Consider the following 22,400-nt stretch of genomic DNA (forward strand, 5'->3'; position numbering starts at 1 on the left):
CAGAGCCACTAGCAAGCGACTCCAAATCAGGTACTTCTGCTGAACCAAGTGAGAAGGGGAAGGAGACTCAGCAACAGGATCAAACCCACTTAGTTAAAGCCAGTGACGATCTGTATGGAGGTACCTTATAAACACAAAGATTTTTCTTTCTGGTCTTAATTCTTGAGAGGAAATAAAATAACACAAGCTCTCTGATTAAAGTACATTTTTGATATGCCGTTTCTTTATAAATTGGAGAAGGAAATGGCAACCCACTCCAGTACCCTAGCCTAGAAAATCCCATGGATAGAGGAGCCTGGTTGGCTACAGTCCAAGGGGTCACAAAGAGTTGGACATGACTAAGAGACTTCACTTCCTTTCTTTCCTTATAAATATTTGACTATTTCTCCTCCATGAAGGCTGGAGGCAGCAACTGGCCCATTTTCACAACGGAGGCCCGAAGCCCCTCTGTCTTGGGACTGAGTCCTCTGTCTCCTCTGGGCAGGTCCTGCTCCAGGACAGCAGAGCCGGGCGGCAGGCTCCACCAGAGCAGAGGGGGCTGAGCAGGGCCCGACTTTCATTGAAAAGTAAACTCTGACGTCTACAGACAGGTGTGACCGGACACGCCACACGTGACAGGAGACGCAGGCCTGTCGCTGGGAGCTGTTCTGAGATGACGGTGGAGCACAGTCCCCGCCAGGGAAGACAGGGTGCTGGTCTTCAGAGCGGGAGGGACACACACTCCTCCACGCTGAAGATGCGCTCAGGGGATCACAGTCTTGTCTGCACACAGGCACTTATAAACCCACGTTACCTGATAGATGATCATATCGTTGAGGAAGATTCTCAGCCAGAGCCAAGTATCCGTCTTCCAAGCCAAACAAATTCTCGTAAATTCTGAGCAAGAATTCAAAGACAAATTTATCAAAGATATGTAACATCATACCCATCAAGAGAACAACAGTCCGAGAGACAAATTATCAAGACATGGATGTAACTTTAGACTTTGATTCCTAAAACACTGGTCTGAACTTATTTTTTTTAAATTTATTTTGGTCTGGAGTTTTAATCAGAGGGTAAAGTTAGGGCAGAATCACAGTGACAGTGCCGGTCGCTCAGCCGTGTCTGACTCTGTGCCCCCATGCACTGCAGCCCGCCAGGCTCCTTTGTCCATGGGATTCTCCAGGTAAGAACAGTGGAGTAGGTAGCCATTCCCTTCTCCAGAAGATCTTCCTGACCCAGGGATGGAACCTGCATCTCCTGCATTGGCAGGTGGATTCTTTAACAACTGAGAAAGAATACTTACCAGTAATACGTAAGAAATATTATTAGGCACTGACACTCACTAAGTACATATCATGTGCTAAGAGCTGTTCAACGTGCTTTTCACACGTTACTTCGTTTATCTTTTAAGCTACTTTGCTTTCACCTAGTTAAAATAATCAACACATGACACTAAGAGTTTTATTCATTTTTTAAAAAGCCTACCTATAACTAAAGAAAAAAATCCCCTCCAAAAGTCACAAACCTGTTCACAGCTCTAGATGTGACAAGGTCACAAACCTGTTCACAACTCTAGATGTGACAAGGTCACAAACCTGTTCACAACTCTAGATGTGACAAGGACAAATTGGGCAACGCGATGTTTTCTAGAAAACACGACGACACGCCAGACAAAGCATCGGGAGAGGCGCGTGACAGAAGCAGCCAGGGACCGATGCCCACTGGCCAAAAGGAAGGTCAGGGTCTTGATCCCAAAGCACAGAAAAATATGCTGGTTAGCCAAGTGCCAGTCATTTCTAAGTAACGCTGAAATACAAACTAGTGCAAATATTACACAGAGAAACTCCCTCTTATTTACATCAAAACAGGCTTCCTGCAGGGTTTGCAATTTGAGCTTTTCACGTTCAGGCAATGGAATTAATGCAGACAGAACAGCACTAACTCCTGTAACCTTAGTACGTGTGGCTGGAGGAAGATACAACACAGGGGATAGAACAACTGAAAGCCCAGAACAAACCCTGCAAGCAAAGAGAAAGTCCAGCAATATAAGTTTTAAAAGGCCAAAAACTCTCCTTGCCACTCCACCCCAACTCTGATTAAAATGATCCTAAGACGTGTGAACTACCATAATCAGTTTACTTAGCCATTAGTGACTTGACATTTTGAGTAGAATAATGAGTCTTTTTTGGTGTGATGATTCCATATAAAAACTGAAATATCCCAACGGGACAAGTACGCCTTACCCTTGTCCAGGAATTCCAGGGAATAGAGCAGCTCCCAGCTCTCTCTGGCCAGCTTGAAGCTCTCCAACACCTCAATCGAGTTAGCAAGTTCTGCCTTGTTGATGACAATGTGACGGTTCCTTCCTTTTGCTGAACAGTCTTCGTCATCTGAACTCTGCTTAGAGAATGTGAAGAACACGATTAAAGTTACAGAAATAGTCACTGCTGCTTCTAAGTCACGTCAGTCGTGTCCGACTCTGTGTGACCCCATGGACTGCAGCCCATCAGGCTCCACCGTCCCTGGGATTCTCCAGGCAAGAACACTGGGATGGGTTGCCATTTCCTTCTCCAGTGCATGAAAGTGAAAAGTGAAAGTGAAGTCACTCAGTCATGTCCGACTCTTAGTGACCCCATGGACTGCAGCCTACCAGGCTCCTCCGTCCATGGGATTTTCCAGGCAAGAGTACTGGAGTGGGTTGGAAATATTCACTATTTGAACATTATTATGTTTACTGCTGATGACAACTCTGATTACTGTATGAATTTTATATCAAAGGATATGATCATGAGTATACTAAAATATTTTGAATTTAACAATTTTAAAACACAATATAATATAAAATAACAGTATTAAAAGATAATATAAAAGTTCATCCTTTCATGCATTCAATTTTTATTTTTAAAATTATGGTTTTCTCATATGATTATCTCAATAGATGCAGAGAAAGCCTTTGACAAAATTCAACATCCATTTATGATAAAAACTCTCCAGAAAGCAGGAATAGAAGGAACATACCTCAACATAATAAAAGCTATATATGACAACCCACAGCAAACATTATCCTCAATGGTGAAAAATTGAAAGCATTCCCTCTAAAGTCAGGAACAAGACAAGGGTGCCCACTTTCACCATTACTATTCAACATAGTTTTGGAAGTTCTGGCCACAGCAATCAGAGCAGAAAAAGAAATAAAAGGAATCCAAATTGGAAAAGAAGTAAAACTCTCACTGTCTGCAGATGACATGATCCTCTACATAGAAAACCCTAAAGACTCCACCAGAAAATTACTAGAACTAATCAATGATTATAGTAAAGTTGCAGGATATAAAATCAACACACAGAAATCCCTTGCATTCCTATACACTAATAATGAGAAAACTGAAAGAGAAATTAAGGAAACAATTCCATTCACCATTGCAACGGAAAGAATAAAATACTTAGGAATATATCTACCTAGAGAAACTAAAGACCTATACATAGAAAACTATAAAACACTGGTGAAAGAAATCAAAGAGGACACTAATAGATGGAGAAATATACCATGTTCATGGATTGGAAGAATCAATATAGTGAAAATGAGTATACTACCCAAAGCAATTTATAGATTCAATGCAATCCCAATCAAGCTACCAACGGTATTCTTCACAGAGCTAGAACAAATAATTTCACAATTTGTATGGAAATACAAAAAACCTCGAATAGCCAAAGCTATCTTGACAAAGAAGAATGGAACTGGAGGAATCAACCTACCTGACTTCAGGCTCTACTACAAAGCCACAGTTATCAAGACAGTATGGTACTGGCACAAAGACAGAACTATAGATCAATGGAACAAAATAGAAAGCCCAGAGATAAATCCATGCACATATGGACACCTTATCTTTGACAAAGGAGGCAAGAATATACAATGGATTAAATACAATCTCTTTAACAAGTGGTGCTGGGAAATCTGGTCAACCACTTGTAAAAGAATGAAACTAGAACACTTTCTAACACCATACACAAAAATAAACTCAAAATGGATTAAAGATCTAAACGTAAGACCAGAAACTATAAAACTCCTAGAGGAGAACATAGGCAAAACACTCTCTGACATACATCACAGCAGGATCCTCTATGACCCACCTCCCAGAATATTGGAAATAAAAGCAAAAATAAACAAATGGGACCTAATTAAACTTAAAAGCTTCTGCACATCAAAGGAAACTATTAGCAAGGTGAAAAGGCAGCCTTCAGAATGGGAGAAAATAATAGCAAATGAAGCAACTGACAAACAACTAATCTCAAAAATATACAAGCAACTCCTACAGCTCAACTCCAGAAAAATAAATGACCCAATCAAAAAATGGGCCAAAGAACTAAATAGACATTTCTCCAAAGAAGACATACAGATGGCTAACAAACACATGAAAAGATGCTCAACATCACTCATTATCAGAAAAATGCAAATCAAAACCACTATGAGGTACCATTTCACACCAGTCAGAATGGCTGCGATCCAAAAGTCTACAAATAATAAATGCTGGAGAGGGTGTGGAGAAAAGGGAACCCTCTTACACTGTTGATGGGAATGCAAACTAGTACAGCCACTATGGAGAACAGTGTGGAGATTCCTTAAAAAACTGGAAATAGAACTGCCTTATGATCCAGCAATCCCACTGCTGGGCATACACACTGAGGAAACCAGAAGGGAAAGAGACACGTGTACCCCAGTGTTCATCGCAGCACTGTTTATAATAGCCAGGACATGGAAGCAACCTAGATGTCCATCAGCAGATGAATGGATAAGAAAGCAGTGGTACATATACACAATGGAGTATTACTCAGCCATTAAAAAGAATACATTTGAATCAGTTCTAATGAGGTGGATGAAACTGGAGCCTATTATACAGAGTGAAGTAAGCCAGAAAGAAAAACACCAATACAGTATACTAACGCATATATATGGAATTTAGAAAGATGCTAACAATAACCCTGTGTACGAGACAGCAAAAGAAACACTGATGTATAGAACAGTCTTATGGACTCTGTGGGAGAGAGAGAGGGTGGGAAGATTTGGGAGAATGGCATTGAAACATGTATAATATCATATATGAAACGAGTTGCCAGTCTAGGTTCGATACACGGTACTGGATGCTTGGGGCTAGTGCACTGGGACAACCCAGAGGGATGATAGGGGGAAGGAGGAGGGAGGAGGGTTCAGGATGGGGAACACATGTATACCTGTGGTGGATTCATTTTGATATTTGGCAAAACTAATACAATTATGTAAAGTTTAAAAATAAAATAAAATTTAAAAAAAATTAAAAAAAATAAAATTATGGTTTTCTGATGATAAAATTGTAAGGCTAAATACTAAGGATAAAATACTAAGGTTATGGCAGCTTCAGAGTAAAGCTACAGACTTATAACTTCTAATAACTTAAAAACATATTAATGCTATAAAAGCCAAAACTTACATTATTATGTTTAGGGATACAGCTTAATTAAGTAGTACCTATTTTATAGTTTACTTTTTTCCAATAGGTGACATTATTTAATTTGCTTCCAAAAAACAGTTTGTTGTGCAGTGGAATAAAAATTAAAGCCTGAGTCTTCTGAGAAATAACTGAGAGAAACTGACTTATTAAAAGTGAGCTTCTGTTCACTGCATATACCTTCTCCAACAGTCACCCAGTGCAAGGCATCTGGCTAGGAGTCCTTTTGTCTGCACTTACTCATTTTATTTAATAGTAAAGATTTGTAACTTGCTTTTCATCTCAAATAATATAATGAATAAAGAAGAGAGCCTCGGGGAAAGGCCACTATTGTAAATACCACTGAGCATGGTCAGACTTTTTGCTGAAAACAAGTAAAGGTAAAACAACTCCACTTAATTTTCCTGAAAATTTCTTGAATCTTTTATTCCACCAAAGTCATTGTTATTAATTCAATGACCCAAATTAAATTCTCCCTGTAGATTTTTACCCCACTGAGATCATTAAAAAATACATAGAAATAAACATGTCTATGAAACAAAAACAGACTTGGGTTGTCGGGATAGAGGCTGGGGGAGGGAAGGACCGGAGTGTGGGACTGACAGATGCTTGTCACATACAGGAGACAGATCAACAACAAGGTCCTGCTGTGCAGCACAGGGGACTCTATTCAATATCCTGTGATAAACCATACTGGAAAAGAATCTGAAAAAATATGTGTAACTGAGTCAACGTGCTGTACAGAAGAAATGAATCCAACACTGTAAATCAAATATGCTTCAATAAAAAAAAGTACGTATATTTCAGCTAAATATATTCAATCCTCATTTGAAAAAAAGAACAAAGCTCAGTCAGGCTCACTAAATAGAAAAAAAGAGGACCCAAATAAACAAGAAATGAAGGACGAGAAATATCAACCAGTATAGCAGAAAGACAAAAAACCTTAAGAACATACCATGAAGACATCCTGTTGGCATGAATACACACCAACAAATTGCACAACCTACAGAAATGGGCGCACATCCAGAAACATACAGCCTGTCAAAGCTGAATCAAGAACAAATGCAATTTGAACAGACTCATCACTAGAAGTGAAATAGAATTTGTAAAAACAAACAAACAAACAAACAAACAAAAAAACAAAACTCCCTGCAGACGAAAGTCCAGGACCATATGACTTCACTCTGGAATTCTACCAAACATACAAAAAAGAACTTACACTTATCCTTCTCAAACTCCTCCAAAACACTGAAGAGGAGGGAACACTCCCAAAGTCATTCTAGGAAGCCAGTATCACCCTGATACCAAACCAGAGACACTCCAAAAAAAGACAATTACAAGTCAGTGTCTTTGATGAATACAGATGCAAGATCCTCAACAAAATACAAGCAAACCGAATGCAACAACACATATTAAGGATCATACACCATGACCAAGCTGGATGCATCCCAGGGTCACAGGATGATTCAACATATGCAAATCAATCAACGTAATATACACATAACAAAAGAAAAGACAAAAGCCACATGATCATCTCAACAGATGCAGAAAAAGCATGTGATAAAACTCAATGTCCATTCTTGATGAAAACTCTCACCAAAGTGGGTATAGAGGAAACATATCTCAAATGTAATAAAAGTCATTTACAACAAACCCGCAGCCAATATAATACTCAATGGTGAAAAACTGAGAGCTTTCCCACTTAAATTTGGAACAAGACCATTTGCAACATTCTCACCACACCTATTCAACACTGGAAATCCTAACTATAAAAATTAGACAAGAAAGAGAAATAAAAGGCATCCAAATTGGAATGGAAGAGGTAGAACCGTCATTGTATGCAGATGACATGATACTCAATATATAGAAAACCCTAAGGACTGCACACAAAAACTATTAATTAACAAATTCAGCGAGGTAGCAGGATACAAGATAAATAGACAGAAATCTGTTGCATTTCTTTACACTAACAATGGAATATCAGAAAAGGTAGTTAAAAAAAGAATCTCATTTAAAATCATACCAAAAACAAAAACCCCAGCAACGTAGGAATAAACCTAACAAAGGAGGTGAAATACCTGTATGTTGGGAGCTCTGATAAAGGAAAAGTGAGGATGATTCAAAGAAATGGAAAGATATCCCATGTTCTTGGAATGGAAGAATTACTATTGTTAAAATTGCCACACTACCCAAAGCTATCTACAGATTTAATGTGATCTCTATCAAATTACCTATGATATTTTTCACAGGGCTAAAACAAATGATCTTAAAATTTATATGGAACCACAAAAGACCCAGAATTGCTAAAGCAATTTCGAAGAAAAAGAATAAAGCTGAAGGCATACCCTCCCAGGCTGCAGCCAATATTACAAAGCTGTAGCACAAAACAGCCTGGTACCGGCACAGAAGCAGACATGCGGCTCAGTGAACGCGAGCGGAGAGCCCAGAAATAAACCCACACGCCTCCAGCCAGTTACCTTCAACAAAGGCGGGAAGAATATACAGTGGGGAAGAGACAATCTCCTCAGCAGTGGTGTTGGGAAAACTTGACAGGTACGTGTAAATCAATGAAGTTACAACTCTCCCTTGAACCATACACAAAAATAAAGTCTAAACGGCCTAAAGACATATATAAACACATGACGCCATAAAACTCCTATAAGAGAATATAAGCAAAACATTCTCGGACATTAATCACAGTTAATATTTTCTTAGATCAGTCACCCAGGGCAAAAGAAATAAAAGCAAAAATAAACAAATGGCACCGAATCAAACTTATAAACTTTTGTGCAGCAAAGGAAACCATAAACAGAACAGACAGACCGCCAATGGCCTGGGAGAAAGTATCTGTATACAGTGGGACCGATAAGGGATTAATCTCCAAAATATACAGCTAGCTCGTATAATTCATATCAAAGAAACAGACAACCCAATCAAAAAACCGGCAGAAGACCTAAAAAGACATTTTTCCAAAGAAGACATACAGATGGCCCACAGGCACATGAAAAGATGCTCAACAATGCTAATTATTAGAGAAATGCAAACCAAACGACAATGAGGTATCACCTCACATCAGGCAGAATGGCTATCATCAAAAAGTCTACAACAATAAATGCTGGAGAGGGTGTGGAGAGAAGGGAACCCTGCTACACTGCTGGTGGGAATGCAAATCGGTGCACCCACTATGGCAGTCAGTATGGAGGTTCCTTTAAGAGACTAAAAACAGAACTGCCGTATGATCCAGCAATCCCCCTCCTGGGCATGTATCTGGAGAAACCTCCACCTGAAAAGATGCATGCACCCCAACGCTCACTGCAACACTATTCACAACAGCCAAGACACAGAGCAACCTAAGTGTCCGTCCACAGGTGAGCAGATAAAGAAAAAGACGCGGCACACACGCACACTAGAGCGTGTGTGAATGAAGTAACGCCGCACCAACGTGGATGCACCTGCAGATCATCACACCACGTGAAGTCAAGTCAGAGAAAGACAAACACTAGAAGACATCGCCGGTACGTGGAGTCTAAAAAACGACACAAGTTACTTACAAGACAGACTCACAGACACAGAAAACTTATGGTTACCAAGGGGAAAGTGGGGGAGATGCATCAGGAGGTTGGGGTTCACACATGCATACGACTATACATAGAATAACCAACAAGGACCCACTATATTGCACAGGAAACTATATTCAGTACCGTATAAAACCTGGGATGGAACCTCTGGACTAACGTAACATTGTAAATCAACTGTAGTTAAAAAGAAAAGTTCTACTCCTTAAGCGAATCTCAGAAAAAAAGGCACTCCCCTCCCACTCCCCACCTTTCTCCGCATTCCTTGACATCCAGGGACCCTCCCCGCCTCATACTCTTTAGCTTCATCTCCTTATCCCCCTCAGTGATGACACGCTCCTCAATCTCTTTCAAAACCAAAACCTATCTCTCAGGCATCCTGGCTCTCCAGGGTCGTCTCCCATTCACAGGTGGGCAATCTAGTGAGACAGAGAAACACGAGCAGCGCATTCATTGCTGTGGCAGCTCATGGAATACGTTCCTGCCTCAAAATGAGACCAGGGGTTTACAGAAGGGACCTCAGATGCAGGGGGTCGGAGCTCATGGAATACGTTCCTGCCTCAAAATGAGATCAGGGGTTTACGGAAGGGACCTCAGATGCAGGGGGTCGGTATGGAGTTCCAGATGGTCTGTAGAATTTACAGGAACACAAAAGCACATTCTGAGAGGAGACTCTGAGGCCGGAGTCCTGACCACGGGGAAAGCACACGAGCGTGTGCAGGCGGGAGGACCCTCCCCCACCCCCACCTCCAGTCGCCTGGCCGATCACGTGAGCAGGCACTCGGGCTTCGGGCAGAACGTCCACCCCACTCCAGGGGTGGCCGCCCCCAGGGACCAGCGTCACAAGACATCAACCAGTAAAGGGACGTCCATCTGGATTGTGATGAGAAAGCGCCCAAGTTTTAGATGCTGGGTTACTAAAAAACAAACACTGAATAAAACAGACATGTGAGCTGAGCTCACGGGCCTCCAGGGCCCTTAACATATGAACATATAATCTGTGTGTTCCCTGCCGCAACGTGACAGAGCTGGCTGGACCCATATCAGGTGGGGCGCACTGGGGTCTGGAGCGTGCGAGCAGAGCCTGCTGGTTCGCACACGACAGGTGAGGGCCAGGACACTCAACAGCTGTCCCAGGCCTGGACCCACCCACCCCAGGGAGGGCACAGTGGAGCCCCCTGGCACCAAAGGCCCAGGACACGGGGTGGGCAAGACAGATGCTGCTGACAGCCCCAAAGACCTTGTGCTCCGGTAAAGAGACACGGACAGCAAGGCAACCAACCAGGAAAGATTTAAGAACAGACCTCACTAAGGGCCACACAGAATTAAAATACAGGAAGAGAGAGAGAAAACGGAGGGCCATTCGGAGGCAGCCTCAGCGGGGAGCACATCCAGGCTGAGCGATGAGTGGCGGGACCCAGAGGGGTGGCCGTGAGCTGGGCGGAGGCCGGGAAGGGGCCGCAGGCAGCCGGAGGGTCTGCAGCACGGGGGCCTGCTCGTGCCTGCTCTGAAGCCAAAGGAGAGGGTTGGGATTTTATTCTGAGAGTGGAGGGAAGCCGTCAGTGACCGAAGAGACGTCTGGTTCATGTTACAAAAAGGGAAGACGCTGTGGGCACCGGGGTGGGAGCAGGGAGCAGGCAGTGACCAAGGTGACCTGTTGCTAGCAAACCGTAAACATGTCATCCGCTAATAATTATATCTGAGAGAATTACCATGGGTTTTTCTCTTCCCTCGGCTAGTTTCCTCTTCTTATGTATGTGCTTACTGCGATCGATCTCGACATCACCGTACACGTTCGATACGTCCTCCAGGAGAACCAGCGGGACTTGGCTCGGGGCGTTGGGACCTGCGGATGGAGCGGAAAGATCGACACTTACAATGCGGGAGGAAGAGAGTACTTAATACCAGAGGAAACCTACTCAAGTACCGTGTGAAAATATGACCACTATCGTCTCAATTAGCTAAACAAATAAGCAAACATATACAGAAATAAAAACTGTGCAGGTATACACCCGACTGTTAATAAACGTCTCTCTTGGTGGACAAAGCAAGTTCCTTCTTTGTGTTTGTTCTTACGTTATTTACCAAGTTTTTTACAATGATCACAAAGCATAGAACTACCAACAACAGAAAAACTACAAAGATACACATACATTATTTAAATATATGATAATCTAACATATAAGATAATCTAAATGTACGAAATACTATAGGCAATATGCAAAATTGAGAGTTATGTTAGACTGGAAGCATCTTGGGTATTTCACCCTGTGATATTTCTATTTTTCACATTTTCTAGACTTGATATGCATACATATTATTTTTTAAAAATCTTTGTCTGTTGAGAATTTACTGTGAAACCTAAGTCAACACTCTGCTACATCTGCTGCTTTTTAAAAAGAGGCATTCAATATCTGTATTTAGTTTCGAATACCACGCATCCTTTGATACAGAAGTTTTTAGTGAAAACATACATAAAAACCAACAACTCATAAAAGCACTGGCAGTTACTTGGACCCAAGAACAATGTTAAGGTGAATATTTTCATCGTCTTCACCACCCTCAACGAAGCCAGTGGTCCGGGACACTCTAAAATTCTTAAACCAACCTTGGAAGAGAGACGGCTGTATGCTGTTGACATACTGGAATGCGTTCTTAAAGAAGACCAGCATCGTGGAATAAACCACTTGGTTTTTGTATTTTGCATGAGCTTCATTATCAAAGTTGTTCATGTATCTGCAGAGATCCTTCATTCTATGCAAAATGTCACCATAGCTTCTGAAAGATGAAGGACAACACAAATTATTTAATTACTCTGAGCTTGTCAGCAAAACGTCTACGAGGGAAAAGCGCGCCTAGAACCGTTACAACTACCGGATGTGGCTCTGGGTAGGTAGAATTACTCTCCACTGTCTACAGATGGAGGCAAATTCCCCTTCTGAATCAGAGCAGCATCAGGACAAGAGCTCCTGACACGAATGTGCCAAGTAGGTTCTCCTTCCTCTAAGCACCAAGGAGAGCTCAGACTCAACAGCACCTTAAGAGACCATGCTTCCCCTGGGAATCTTTTAATGAAGTAAAAAACTACACTCCTGCATAAATACTGAGAGTTACAGAACTGCCCCTGACAGAGGTATACCCACATACTATATGCTTCTAGAAAAAAGTATTTTACTTTTTTAGAGATTATGCTATCAAATGATTTGTTGTGCAGTCTTGGAAATGAACGCGTTTTTACCGTCTTCCTTTATCCATCTGCCAGTCACACCTCATTCCAACAACGTTCAAAATCTTAAACAATCTCTCCCAAGGGTCCACAATCTGGGACGATTTTTCCGTCAGCCCTTCTATTATGTACTTCTGAGAGCTACGTTTGCTCGGTGACATTAAATCAGATGTTTCCTGAGCACCTGAGATGTGAAAAAAAAAAAAAAGTTTACAATTAATTAATGTTACTTACTTAAAAAAAAAAAAAAAAAGCCTTTATTATTTATTTTTGGCCATGCCCCGCAGCATGTGGGATCTCAGTTCCCCGACCAGGGATCGAACCTTCACCCCCTGCACTGGAAGTGCCGTCTTAACCACTGGACCGCCATGGATGCCTCACTACTTACTCTTTATGTGGCTGGTACTTAATAGAGAAAAAAAAGGTCTGACTTCCCATGCAAGAGGCAAGAACACAGAACCTCAACACGCTTGTGTCCACCCCTGGGGGAGCAGGAAGGGACCTGTGAGCTGGGTCCACGTACGAAGCTAACCTTACAAGTTCAGCAGCTTCACTCTTTCAATCGAGGGGTAAAGCTGGTTCCAGAAAAGTCTTCTCTCTTAAGCGTAGTGTTTTTTTTCTAGGAACCCTCTTTTAAAAAGACTATCAAACTGGTACATATCCAGAGGAGAATAATCAAAACACTGAGGGACTTCTGAGCTGGAAATTTTACAAAATGAAAAAGGACAAAAAAATAAATTGCAAGCTATTCCCACTTACCTTGATGCTGATTCTCTATCTGAGTCGATCTAGTAACATAATTTATGTAAAACTCAGCTGCTTTGTTTAAGTACTTATACAGCAAATTGGCAGGCAGCCGAACGTCGTGGTTGTTAATTATTAGCGGAAGGACATCACACACTGTTGAGAAGGAAAAACGAGGAAAAACTGATTAAGCTGTTTGGCTGCTCTTGGGTTCTGGCAAAAACCAAGTTTAGTTTTTAGTTCACTTGGCCAAGAGTAGATAGGAAGAAAAGAACTCCCTTATGGCACAGTTATTTGAAAACTGCAATGTAGAGGGACGCTAGTGGACGGAGTCAGCAAGGAGACGAAGACGTTACATCATGAGTGACAGGTGTTTATTATTATTTCTTATTATTCACACCCCAATACATGGTTACATGTATTCTTTCAGAGGTATTAACTATTACATAACAAAAATTTAGAAGTTGGTTAAAATGCTTTCTGAACCAAAAAAATTAACAAGGATTTAAATCCCACAATATGAAGAATTCCTTTGCTTTCTACAAATGACCTTATTTCTGAAATGACACCCCCAGCACATTCTACTGAGCATAAGGAATTAATACGAGATGCAATTTTTCTTACCGAATAATTTTCTAAAGCAGTTGACAGGAGATTCTTGTTCCTCAATAGTCTCAGCCTCTAAGAGTGCCTCCCCAAGGCCAACCTGTTTCAAAACACACCTCATCATTTAAACGTGTTAAGTTTCAGATGTCCGAATTACAGGAAGAAACAGTGCATCTGATTTACTGATTTACAACATAGTTTGTATATTCAAACTTCCCTGAGAAACAAGAATTCTCACTTTAAAGGCTAGAAAACAAGAGAATCCATCAGCAACCTTGCCCGGAAGGGAATCCCACGTTCATCTGTCATCTTATTCTCTGAACCAGTAAAATTAAAACACCAATCAAATGTCTAAAAAACTTAATGGAAGCACTGGAGTTAGACAGAATGATAACAGAGATGAAGAGATTTTTCTAAGAAATTCGGAAACTGACTTTATTCCCTACACCAAGATGTATTATGTAGACAAAACTTCGCACTTGCAAGAGTTGCCAGGAGTAGCCAGTCGCACAGCCTGGACTAGGTAGGACAGAGCGGTTTGGGTCTGCAGGCCACCGTCCCATTCTGACACCCTAGCCCAGTGGAGAGCTGGCTTGCACAAACCCACCAAGACCTCCACACTGTCTTCCCTGCAACCTGATGACATGGGGTGAGAGGAGGGGTTACCCTGTGAATGATTACACGAGGCCCGAAGTTAAAGTCAGGGAGGACTCTAGGTTGAACATTGCCCCCTGCAAAATTTATGTCCACTCAGAACGTCAGGATGTGATCTCGCATGTATATCTTATAAAAAAGGTCTTCATAGAGGTAATCAGTTAAGATGAAGTCATTCGGGATCAGGGTGGGTCGTAATCCAATGACTGGTGTTTTTATAAGGTCCTGCACAGACACAGGGACGACACGAAAAGATGGCCAGATGACAACAGGGGTGGGAACCGGATGATGAAGCCAAGAGCCAAGGAACAACAAGGATTGCTGGTGCCCCGGGAGCCAGGAAGAGATGGGCACGAGTCCTCCCCAAGCCTTCACAGGGAGCACGGCCCTGGCCATGCCTTGATTTGGGGCTGTGAGAGAATACATTCCTGTTGTTTTAAGGCACCCAGGTTCTGGTACTTTGTTACAGCAGCCCCTTGAAACTAACACACAGAGATACAGAGAAGGTTAACCGGGGCAGCAGCCAGGAAAGTGGAGCCAGAAAGAATAAGCCAAAGGGTTTGAATTAAGAGTTAATCATCTGAAGCCCAGCTCTCCATTACAGGCGATGGGAAGTGACGAACGCAGCTGCAAAGCAGGATGCTGTCCACCTCCAGGAGCGACCGCACGCTGACTAGTGTCTGCCAACAACACTCAGTAACGACTGGACGTATGAGGAAAGGGCAGAGCAGGGAAAAAAGTGACCACACGGCACAGCCATGTGAAGAATGTGCCCGTTCACACTACCAACTATGGTGCGCCTTTAAATTCAAACACAGAGTTGAAAACTATGAAATAGATTATTTTAAAAAACTCTACTATACTTTACAAATTGAAAATAATTAGCACTTTGGCCACCTGATATGAGAGCGGACTCACTGGAAAAGACCCTGATGCTGGGAAAGATTGAAGGCAGGAGGAGGAGGGGATGATAGAGGATGAGACGGTTGGATGGCGTCACCGAGTCAGTGAACATGAGTTTGAGCGAGCTCCGGGAGATAATGGAGGAGGGAAGCCTGGGGTGTTGCAGTCCATGGGGTTCCAAGAGTCGCGCACGACTGAGCGACTGAACAAGAGCAACAACAATAAAAGCACTGTCATGCTTGGTGCTTATTTCCTTACTCTGCTAAGACAATTTCTACTGGAATTTCAGAGTCTGGTAACAGTGACATCCTTCTAGCTTTACCAACAAGGATTCCTTTGATTTGAGTTCAATCTTTCCTGGCACTCCTCAGAATGAGAATAATCTACTTTAGAATAATATACACACTCTAGCTCTTAAACACACTTGTGACTCCACTGATCAACTTTATCTTACCCCATGTTGCACCACGGTTTCAGGGAAGCGTCTCAGAAGTAGAAGCAGCATTTCTGAACGTTCCAAAGTGTTGAAGCATTGTTCCGTAACCTTCAGTAACATTTCACACTGGATTCGCCCAGGAAGAGTTTCAAATAAACCTGTACACAATACATTTCACTTTGTGAAGTCTTTCAGAAAGAAAATGCAGAATCGAAAGAGGACAGAAGGCGTCGTCATGCACAGAATGGGATATACTGAGTGAAGAACCGCTTCTTAGTATATAAGTGAAGTATCTTTGGGATTCATTAAGTAAAAGAACTGCTACTGCGGATTTCACCCACAACCCGGAAGGCTTCCAGGTCAGGGTGTTGGGCATAAGATGTTTGTGGAATGACCGCGAAATATCTGGAGGCCGCACTGGATCTAGAAGAGAAGAATGACGTCTGGGAAGGGTCACAACAGTGCTTGCTGCCGGCTGAGATAAAAAGCATGCACATCAGCTGAAATGGCGTGAACCATCTACTTCCTTTTTCGTCCAGAATCTGAAATATTGGATTGGCTATGGCACCCAACACAGAATGAAGGTCAATGAGAAAGGTCATAAATTACTAAAAGATTCTCTCCTGTTCTGTGGAGGTCTGCATAATCTACATATGCTTTCTGATTACTGCAGAATCTGTGAAAATATATTCAGTTCCCAGGCTAATATCCACATCCATTAATAAATTTAAAGGGTTCTAAGCAAATGCTCAAGGGACCAAGTGACATCTGTAGAGGCCAAGAACAAAATACATACATGGGTACCAATACCACAGATGTGGCTTTTTTTGTGTGAAATTACTACAGACAATTTGACATTCTGGAAGTAGTAAGTTATACACTATTACGTTATCACTTTGCTCTTACTTCTTAAGAATTGGGTTTGTTTATCCTGTGAATCGTTTCTTAATGCTGAGGTAATAATGCTGATCTCTCTCCACACCACCGGCTGATCTGGGAAATTCACAAACCTATTTTTAAAAACGAATGCATTAAATTAAAATGTCAGATTCTATATAGCATCCAAAAAAGAAAGTAAAAACAGTAGCATCACAGAAAAACACATTTTTCTTTATCCCAAGTGAATACATAGATAAACCAAACCAAAATAAAGATATAAAAATAAAAACTAAGAAAAATGAGGGTCCTTACAATAGACTTAAGCTTTTATAACAAGCGAAAAGACAAATGACCATAATATGTAAAGCACTCCTGAAAAGCAAACAAGGAAAAAAAAAAACCTCCCCAAAGAAAAAATCAGTTCAGTTCAGTTCAGCCGCTCAGTCCGACCCTTTGCGATCCCATGAATCGCAGCATGCCAGGCCTTCCTGTCCATCACCAACTCCCGGATTTCACCCAAACTCATGTGCATCCAGTCAGTGATGCCATTCAGCCATCTCATCCTCTGTCATCCCCTTCTACTTCTGCCCCCAATCCCTCCCAGAATCAGGGTCTTTTCCAATGAGTCAATTCTTAGCATGAGGTGGCCAAAGTATTGGAGTTTCAGCCTCAGCATCAGTCCTTCCAATGAACACCAGGACTGGTCTCCCCTAGGACGGACTGGCTGGATCTCTTTGCAGTCAAAGGGACTCTCAAGAGTCTTCTCCAACATCACAGTTTAAAAGCATCAATTCTTCGGCATTCAGCTTTCTACACAGTCCAACTCTCACATCCATACATGACCACTGGAAAAACCATAGCCTTGACTAGACAGATCTTTGTTGGCAAAGTAATTTCTCTGCTTTTCAATATGCTATCTAGGTTAGTCATAACTTTCCTTCCAAGGAGTAAGCGTCTTTTAATTTCATGGCTGCAGTCACCATCTGCAGTGATTTTGGAGCCCCAAAAAATAAAGTCTGACACTGTTTCCACTGTTTCCCCATCTATTTCCCATGAAGTAATGGGACCAGATGCCATGATCTTAGTTTTCTAAATGTTCAAGCTGATTTTAGGAAAGGCAGAGGAACCAGAGACCAAATTGCCGACATCTGCTGGATCATGGAAAAAGCAAGAGAGTTCCAGAAAAACATCTATTTCTGTTTTATTGACTATGCCAAAGCCTTTGACTGTGTGGATCACAATAAACTGTGGAAAATTCTGAAAGAGATGGGAATACCAGACCACCTGACCTGCCTCTTGAGAAACCTATATGCAGGTCAGGAAGCAACAGTTAGAATTGGACATGGAACAACAGACTGGTTCCAAATAGGAAAAGGAGTACGTCAAGGCTGTATATTTTCACCCTGCTTATTTAACTTCTGTGCAGAGTCCATCATGAGAAACGCTGGGCTGGAAGAAGCACAAGCTGGAATCAAGATTGCCGGGAGAAATATCAATAACCTCAGATATGCAGATGACACCACCTTTATGGCACAAAGTGAAGAGGAACTAAAAAGCCTCTTGATGAAAGTAAAAGAGCAGAGTGAAAAAGTTGGCTTAAAGCTCAACATTCAGAAAGAAAAAATGGGCAAAGGCAAATCATAGAAAAAATACAAATAGCCAAATATCATTTGAAAAGATACTCAGTCTTACTAGTAATATACTGAACACACGTTTTTAAAAATAGCAAGATGCTGTTTTCTCCTGCGCATGAGTGCATGGTCACTTCAGTCGTGTCCAACTCTCTTGCGACCCTATAGACTGTAGCCTACCAGGCGCCCCTGTCTATTGGATTCTCCAGGCAAGAGTACTGGAGTGAGTTGCCATGCCCTCCTCCAGAGGATCTTCCTAACCCAGGAATCGAGCCCACATCTCCGGCATTGTGGGCAGATTCTTTACTGCTGAGCCACTGGGGAAGCCCTTTCTCCTGTGGCACTGGTGAAAATTAACAGCTGATGGAAAGACTGATAATATCCAAGTGCTGGCAACGCTATGGGAAAGCAACACTTTTACACACTGGCCATGGAGATGTAAACAGGAATGGCACTTTTTGGAAAGCAGTCTGATAGTACATCAAAATTTAAAATCCACGCACCCTTTGACTATGCAAACCTATGTTGAAGAATCTAAAGAAAAACACCAAAACCTGAGTACAAAATTACTTTCTGACACTCTTGAATATAATCTCAACCAACTGGAAGCTCCCTAAATGTCCCCCAATAAAAGAGGGGTGAAATGCTCTGCAGACGTGAAAAAGAACTAAACAGATCTTTACATGTTGACCTGGAAAAGGGTCCATCGCGGTGGGTGAGCAGTAGCGCTCACTGCGGCCACCGCTCCCCCAGAACCTACTCATGTGTGCTGTGTGTGCTGAGGCCAGGAGGGACTTCCACTCATTATTCTCTATGCTTCAGTACTGTCTAAACTTCTGAGAAGAGCGTGTATTATTTCCAAAATAAATGACTGAATAGAAGAGTTTTAACAAGAATAAGACCTAGTTAGACTTCTCTGCAGCTAACGGAAGGCCTAGACCCATGAAAAAGTACGCTTTAGGTACCGGACCCGCAGAACTTCAGACCTCCCCGCAACTCCCTCTTCGACAGACAGAAATCAACTCCCCACCCCAGGAGGTCGGGGAAGCTCCCCACTCACATGTCGTAGAGCAGCCTGCCGGCGGTGGCCGTCCGCTCCGCATTCCGCTCGATGGTGTACATCTCATACTGCAACACAGCCGGGGCGGGGTCAGGCCCTCTGCCCCCCTCCCGGCCTGCTCCTCCACCGTCCCCACCCCTGGAGGGCCTAGGATCTGGCACCACCTGCTGACACTGACCATCAGAGGCCCCCACCCCCTCATTCCGCCCCGTCCCTGGAGGTCCTAAGGTCGAGCATCACCTGGCGACACAGACCCTCAGAGCCCGCGCCGTCCCGCCCCTGGAGGTCCTAGGGTCGGGCAACACCCGGTCAATGAAGCCTCAGGGCTCGGTCGCTCACAACCCGGGCCCAGGTTAGTGCAGGCACGGGATCCGAGGTCGCCGGCGCCCAATAGGCCGCCGCCTTCATCATCGGGTTCCCGGGAACGGTGTGTAGGTTTCTGCGGTTCATGCTACTCTGATACCTTTACGCACAGCGGCGGTGACTGCAGACCCGCGGCATTCCCCCCTTCAAGCAGCCACCGCCCAGGTGAGCTCCTGTGGTCAGCACCCCGCGCCCCAGCTCGCCCGCGCAGGCACCCAGGACACCCCCATCCCGCCTCCGCCCCCGCGGGCGGCCCTTCCCCCGCGGCACCCGGCGCGGGCCCGGCTGCAGGGCAGCTGAGGCTCCCGTGGCCCCAGCCCGGCCAGCCGACCCGGAGTCCCCAGGCTGGCTTCTCGGGGAGGATGGGAGGCTGGGGGGCGCAAGTCAGTGGGAGCCGCGCCCCCCGCACGCCCGCCCGGCCTCACCTGGATGTTGAAGTCGGCCGGATAGAGGCTGCGCGCCGTGATGAGCCAAGCCTTGGCGGCCCACAGGTCCTGCGGCACCAGCTCGCGGGCTCGCTGCACCAGAAACTCGCAGTCGCCCTGGGCGGACATGACGCGGCCCGAGCCCGCCGGACCTCGGGGCGGGGGATGCCGCGGGCCTGGCCGCCGCCGGGGCCGCTACTACGCCGGCGCGGGACGCACCGAGCGCTTCCGGGTTTGCGGGCGGCCTCCGCGCCTGCGCCTGGCGGGGCCTCGGGCGGGCAGCTCCCCGGGAGCGTCCCGATCTCCGAGGCCGCGGAGCAGCGGGAGCCTGTCCGCAGGTTCGGGGCGCAACCCCTGTGCCCCCGAGGAGCCTGCGCGCTCGCAGCCCGGGCGGCCACAAGACGCCGGAAAGGCGGGGGTGGGCCCAGGGCGGTGCCAGGAGCCCCTCGGCCGGGGGTCACCGGCGGAGTGGACGCTCCCAAAGGTCTGCGCGGGTTGTGGTCCCGCGGTCCCGGCGGCGATCGGGCTGCTTGTTAGGACCTTCCGCTCGGCCACGTGTCACTGCCGCCGCGCCTTTATTCTCTGGTTTCTCCCGCGAGCGTTTCTTGAGCTATTGCAGCGTGAACGCTTTGCCAGTGCTTGGCTGCGGGCTGGGAGCTACTGAGTCGTTTATACCTGTTGGCGCCCCGGGTTTACAGTGTTAGGGACCTATGACCTGCAGAAAGTAGCTGTTTTAATTATCCATTCCAGCCGGGATCGATGTCATTTTCGCCAGATCAAAACTAAACAGTCTCCCGTGCTCTCGGGAAGGGAAGCCGCACTTAGGAACCGGGGGAAGCAGTATTTATTTGCCGAACAGGAAGAATGTGCCAAAATTTGGGTTGTGAACCTTCCTTTGGTTTTCAATCCAGGGTCTATATACGAAAGTTTAAGCAAGTTCTAGTACCACTGATATTTTGGGTTTAAAACCAAGGTTAGGGATTCAAAACTGATCTGTTTGAAAAAAAAAATTACTATACACTTCATACATGGAAAAGTTATAGATATGTTAAATAAATATGAATATATACATCACTATTGTGGACAGGGGATGTCGCCTGCCATTCCGATAAACAATGCATATTGTCTGCCAGTACCCCCAGCCGGACTTATATTAGTGCCCCAGGAGGGGCATTTAGGATGGAGAAAAAAAAGCATACTGTCCCTACTAAAGATGTGTATCTGAAGAGTAATTTCAATGAGCCCAGAGTCTTGGGTCTAACAATGTGTTTTGTTTTTTTGTTTTGTTTTGTTTTGTTTTCAGCAAAAACTCCTGTATATCCTGACGCCTGCCTTAGCTCTTTGGAGCAGTTCTGCAGAGCTGGAGGCCATCTCCTGGGCTGTGGTCCCCAATAAGGTCCCTGAATACAATTTAACTAGCAACTTCAGGTTGTGTATTTTTCTCAGGCAATGCTATGGTTATGTGTGAAGCCTAATATAGGTACTTCCTAATTATAATAACTGAAAAACAATTGTAAAGTTAGTGGTGAATTATCAAGTTAGTTTTAGAGGAAAGCCCCAAGAGGACCAGGCCTTGCAACACCATGTAAAGCGCCAACCTCACCGAATCTGTCAAGGTTGGGATTCTTTTGTTTTGCTATGTTGCTCACAGGTACCATTCTACAAACGGCAACTTTAGTATCTCCCCACTTACCCCTAATTTTAAAAAATTATTTATTCTTGGTTGCGCTGGGTCTTCGTTGCTGCGCTGGGCTTTCTCTAGTTGCCAGGAGCCGGGGTACTCTCTCCTTGTGGAGCACTGGCTCTAGGCTTGCAGACTCAGGAGTTACAGTGCGTATAGGCTTGGTTACTTCCTGGCGTGTGGAATCTTTCTGGACCAGGGATTGAACCTTAGTGCCCTGCATTTTTTTTTTCAATCAGTGGGCCACCACGGAAGTCCTACCCCAAATTTTAAAAACTTGGTTTTGTTTCATTAGCATCCTCAGTGATATCTTTAGGTAAGAGCCACTGCTTTCCCCTCAGCTCCTCCATACCTGAACTGTACTAGCGCTTTAGAAAGCATTATGGTTCCTAAAGCTGTTTCATGTCCTGTGATTATACACAGAAACAGCCTGCTTTTCTGTTCACTCTGTAGGCCGGGATGGATTGCTTGATGATAGAATTCTGTTGGCTTTGTAGAAAAGAAGAAGGTATGAAATTGATAATTTTTATGGAATAAAGTGAAGATCAAAAAAAATTGAGGGCTTGAACATTTTTTCATTATTTCATAGATTTGCATGTATAAATTGTGTAAGGTTTTCAAATGGCAAAGTGAAGTGAAAGCCGCTCAGTCGTGTCCAACTCTTTGTAACCCCATGGACTATACAGTCCATGGAATTCTCCAGGCCAGAATACTGGCGTGGGTAGCCGTTCCCTTCTCCAGGGGATCTTCCCAAC

The 22,400-nt window shown here is 44.0% G+C and overlaps 1 protein-coding gene across 5 annotated transcripts in view; it reads right to left on the reverse strand.

The window, feature by feature from the left end:
* Nucleotides 1–20,326, reverse strand: part of INTS10 (integrator complex subunit 10) — a 33,659-nt gene extending 13,333 nt beyond the window's left edge. Inside the window, exons 1-11 of one of the 5 annotated variants that reach the window (XM_019953498.2) lie at nt 19,965–20,326; nt 19,177–19,244; nt 16,513–16,616; nt 15,625–15,764; nt 13,632–13,713; nt 13,023–13,163; nt 12,276–12,447; nt 11,646–11,815; nt 10,750–10,883; nt 2,226–2,382; nt 794–876 (exon numbers count right to left, since the gene is read on the reverse strand). In XM_019953498.2, the coding sequence (XP_019809057.1) occupies nt 794–876; nt 2,226–2,382; nt 10,750–10,883; nt 11,646–11,815; nt 12,276–12,447; nt 13,023–13,163; nt 13,632–13,713; nt 15,625–15,764; nt 16,513–16,616; nt 19,177–19,244; nt 19,965–20,093 (1,380 nt within the window). In that variant the 5' untranslated portion in view covers nt 20,094–20,326. The remainder of the gene's footprint in view (nt 1–793; nt 877–2,225; nt 2,383–10,749; nt 10,884–11,645; nt 11,816–12,275; nt 12,448–13,022; nt 13,164–13,631; nt 13,714–15,624; nt 15,765–16,512; nt 16,617–19,176; nt 19,245–19,964) is intronic. The other 4 variants (XM_019953499.2, XM_019953500.2, XM_019953501.2 and 1 more) reach the window with 4 other exon arrangements.
* Between the last annotated feature and the right edge of the window lie 2,074 nt (nt 20,327–22,400).

The sequence above is a fragment of the Bos indicus genome, chromosome 27 (assembly GCF_029378745.1).
Source record: "Bos indicus isolate NIAB-ARS_2022 breed Sahiwal x Tharparkar chromosome 27, NIAB-ARS_B.indTharparkar_mat_pri_1.0, whole genome shotgun sequence".
Taxonomy (NCBI): Eukaryota; Metazoa; Chordata; class Mammalia; order Artiodactyla; family Bovidae; genus Bos; species Bos indicus.